This window comes from Arachis ipaensis, chromosome B9 (assembly GCF_059453495.1).
Source record: "Arachis ipaensis isolate K30076 ecotype BB chromosome B9, ASM5945349v1, whole genome shotgun sequence".
Classification (NCBI taxonomy): Eukaryota; Viridiplantae; Streptophyta; class Magnoliopsida; order Fabales; family Fabaceae; genus Arachis; species Arachis ipaensis.
The window spans coordinates 136,417,892-136,422,210 of NC_142444.1; the positions used below are offsets into that span (position 1 = coordinate 136,417,892).

At 26.0% G+C, this 4,319-nt stretch overlaps 1 protein-coding gene across 1 annotated transcript; it reads right to left on the bottom strand.

Annotated features, from left to right (window-relative positions):
- Nucleotides 1–1,418: 1,418 nt before the first annotated feature.
- LOC107616906 (putative glutathione S-transferase) lies at nt 1,419–2,834 on the bottom strand. The gene is made up of 2 exons (XM_016318787.3): nt 2,423–2,834; nt 1,419–1,938 (listed from the first exon to the last, which is right to left on the bottom strand). The coding sequence occupies exons 1-2, from the start codon at nt 2,729–2,731 to the stop codon at nt 1,558–1,560; spliced, it is 690 nt and encodes a 229-aa protein (XP_016174273.1). The 5' UTR covers nt 2,732–2,834; the 3' UTR covers nt 1,419–1,557.
- Nucleotides 2,835–4,319: the final 1,485 nt, after the last annotated feature.

The window sequence follows — 4,319 nt, forward strand, 5'->3', positions numbered from 1 at the left end:
AACTAAAACCAAAACCAAATTAAAATAATAATTTTTTTAGAAAATTGGTTTTTGGTCTAATTTTATTTTTTTCAAAAATCAGTTATTTTTTAAAGCTGATTTTTATTTTTATAACCGATTAAAAACCGATTTTAAATTTTATAACCGGTTAATAGCCAATTTTATCAAAAAGCATGCACACTATTGCAGAATCCCGAGCCCCGAAACGACCGTTCGTTGGCAGCCGACTTGCCTGGCACCACGTGGATCCAGGTCTACAGAAACACGTCCTCACTAACATCGGCAACGTCACGTTTAGGAGCACTGTTGCGGACTCGCCTCCCAACCCTAACGGCTCCATCATCGAACGGGAATTGACCCCCTTAGGCCGTATTCTCTCCTTTCGACCTCGGAATTTTAGACAACTCAACAGAAATTGCTAATCGAGATCCAATTACAGATACAAATCTAATCTTGTCTAAATTAAAAGATCGAAAAAGGAAATAAGTACATATATAAAAGGTAGTCTTGCACTCCTCCAAATATGAGACACGAAAAATCTTAAACCTCAATTTCTAAAATCAATTTTGATTTAGACGTCGGACTGTCTTTACAAGTCCTCCTCTTTCTTCATTCAAAGACCCAAAAGCCATGAAGCTCATTAACCTCGCCAAGTTACGGATGCCATTGTTCCGGTCAGTCTTGAACAAGAAGGTTTCACATTTTATTCCTTAAGTTAATATATCTATCTATACTATCTAATAGCTAAGTAATTACTCAAAAGGCTTATTAGTGTACTTTTTACCCATTAAAGGGTTTTCACAAAAAATAGGCATAGTGATTGTTGAAAAAGTCCTTTTTTTGTTTTTGAGAAATCCCTTGTTCTTGCTTGTTTGGTCTTTGTTATCTATTTTTTTAATATGTATCCTTTTTCATCTAATACAATTATCTTTAGTTTAAAAAAATATTTATTTATTTAGTACTTGTTTGGATGTTATTAAATTGATAAAAAAAATTTTAATAAAAAAATCTTTTCTTATATTTTTTAACAAATTTAATAAATTTTTAATAATAAAAATAATAGCAGTTTAAAAATAAAAGATATATTTTTTAAAAAGTCACAATTTGCATCTTATTTTAAAAAAAGATATTTTTTACATAATAAATAAATAAAAATATTTTTTTATTAATACCCAAACATAATTGATACAAAAAAGATCTTTTTATATGAGATATCTAAATATAAAATTATTTTTATTTTTTTATAAAATTTTTTTAAAAAATAACTAAAAAAAATTTTATTAGAAGTTCACCAAACAAATCTTTAATTATATAGATGCTTGCTTAAATTAAATAATTAAAAGTTCTTAATTTGTGAGTATCATGAATGTGAAAAGATTTAACAAATTAAACAAATAATAAAATATTAAAATAACAAATATCAACGATTTATTTAAACAAATAAATAGTACAGGTGATCAAATTGAAATCTTCACAACTTGATTTATTTTCACAACAAAATAAATAGAATCACTCCAAAGAATTATTAAATTCATAAAAAGGAACCTTCTTCTTGAACTAGGCAGATGATTCCAATTCTCTTATTGTTTTTCTGATATACTTCAAATTAGCACACATTTTCTCTTTATCAGGGAAGTTTTCTTTGACGATTGGAGCATTCTTGAAATTATTAAACCATGAATGCAAACGAGGGAATTTCTCAGCTTCTAGAACCTTCAATTCATTCAAATCTTCCATAGTTACAAGAAATTTGATCATTGATCCAAAAGCTATGTCCACCATATTAATAGTGTCACCACCAAAGAATAGTTTCTCATCAACCAATAATAAGCATTGATCTTCAACATCTCTTAGAAGTTTTTGGACCTTCTCTGTGGCCTTTTCCTTCTCTTCATCATTAGCAATGTCGACGTAAATTAGTGGCACAACTGCAGGAAACTTTATGCATTGCCCCAAACATATATATTAATTCACACATTTAGTCCATGTATAAAACTACTAAATGCTTGGACATATAATAAATTAGGAAAATATAATACACATTATTGTAAATTAATCAGCTCAATATGTAATCTTGCAAGAAAATAAATTGTAGAGTATTTTGTTTGATGTTAAGCATAAAAATATGACTTAATTAATAAGCAAGATTTTGAAGACCGTGATTACAAGAAAATTGGGTAGAACTGGTCGGTCCAATTCAAGATAAAAATTGTCTATTTGGTAATGAACTGATAAAAAATAATATTGGTTGAATCAATGTATTTTTTAATGATTAATCGATTTAAAATATTAAATTATAAAAAAAATAAATTATATAATTTATACATAAAGATATTATTTTATTATATATGATTAAATTCCGGTTAAACTTCAGATGGATTTTTTTAAAATTAAATAATGATCGAGTTTATAATAAACATACCAACTGATCAGAATATGTAACCCAAAACCTTGCTTGAGACCTCTGATAGGGATCAAGAGGGACCAATGGATTCTGTGGCCATAACTCTTCAATGTATTCCAGAATGAGCATGGACTCACAAATGGGTTTTCCACCATGAACAAGCACTGGGGTCTTCTTATGCACAGGGTTGTATTCAAGAAGTTGAGGGCTCTTATTGAAGCGATCTTCCTCAATGTTCTCATATGATAGACCCTTCAATTTCAAGGTCCATACCACCCTCATTGTAAAGGGGCTATACCAAAATCCATGTAACTTCAAATCTTCCATATTGCTGTGAATTTCTGATTCTTGTATGTGGTGTGTGTGTGTGTTTTAATTTGCTAAGACAATAGTAAAGAATTCAAGGTGTTACCATGTCCAACATGCCGTCTAGATTTTATTTATAGAGTAAGCCGTCGAATAATAATATGATGGTCATTGGTCAACATGAATTTTTTACTTTTCAAAATAATATTGTGAAACAAAATAAGAATGATATATATATTTAATGGAAGGAAAGAAAAAGCTTCATTTTTTTAATAAAAAGATAGTGCAGTAACAAGTATTTATTGATATGATGAATAAGATTACAAACAACATTTTTTTGTCCAATAACATAAATGAGATTCTCAACAAAGCTGGATTATGTAGCTATCCAATATTCTAATTCTAAGAAAAGAATACAAAATTAGTAGGAAGAATACAAAAAATTAAGAATTAAATGATAAAAAAAATAGAAGCATTATTTGATCTTTCATCTTTGGTGGCTGGTAATGGCATGTTGGCTACGGCAGCTAATTAATATAAGTTAATTCTCCACAAAACTTGTATAATTAATTTAATTAGATATAGACATCGGGGTTATTATTTTGATCATTAAAAAATTTCCAACCATGTATAAACTATTATATATGTATATATATATACGATTTGTTGGATAAATGAAGATGAGAAGATGATAAAACTTAATTATATTTTGATTTTAAAGTACAATTAGATTGTAATTTTTATAGAAATATTTTTTTATATTTAATTATTATAAAATTAATAATAATATTTTTTCAAAATACAATAAAACTTATAAATTTTTTTTATAAAAATAATAAAAAATTCTCAATGCTTGAACAAATAAATATAACCATTCTCAATAGATGAATAATTGCCCTCTTAGTACAATATTCTCTTAAAATAATGGACAATTATATATATATACAAGCACATAGCACAAAGCAACCTTATAAGTCACGTGTATGTACTTTTCATTAGTATTCCAATAGATACATGTATATCCGTTAACCATAAAAAAGATCATGTATGTAACCGTTTGTAATCAAATATTTAAAACGGTAATAACTTTGAATATTAATAAAACTAATATTAATTTATTAAATTTAAATATATCCTTTACGATTTTACAAATAATATTTTTGTGGACTCTTAAAAAAAAAAAAAAAAGCAATCATGACGTGATGTAAAGTGACGGCATCATTCGTATAATCGTATGTGTATTGTGTGAATTTAAATTCTATAAAATAAAAAAATTAGTAAACTAATAAAATAAAAATTTAATTATTATTAAATTTATAAATTTTATTATATGCGAATTTTATTATTTTAATTTAAATTAATTAATTTCTCATTTTAAATTTATAAATTTTATTATTATTATTATTATTATTATTATTATTATTATTATTATTATTATTAATAAAGTGTAGTAGCTATTAATCCACCAATCGGTGATAATCTAATTAATTTTATTTATTTATACAAAGTGAAATAAATTGCTTCTTATCTATCACCAACTTTATTATTATTATTATCTCCTAATTGTCATAGCTGATATAGTGATACTTACTAAAATTATAATTAAGCT

What these genes read in the sequence shown, in the direction of transcription:
- LOC107616906 (XM_016318787.3), bottom strand. Translation starts at nt 2,731, where the DNA reads ATGGAAGATTTGAAGTTACATGGATTTTGGTATAGCCCCTTTACAATG. An exon ending in TTACATATTCTGATCAGTTG is followed by an intron (nt 1,939 to 2,422) that starts GTATGTTTATTA and finishes CAATGCATAAAG; the next exon opens with TTTCCTGCAGTTGTGCCACT.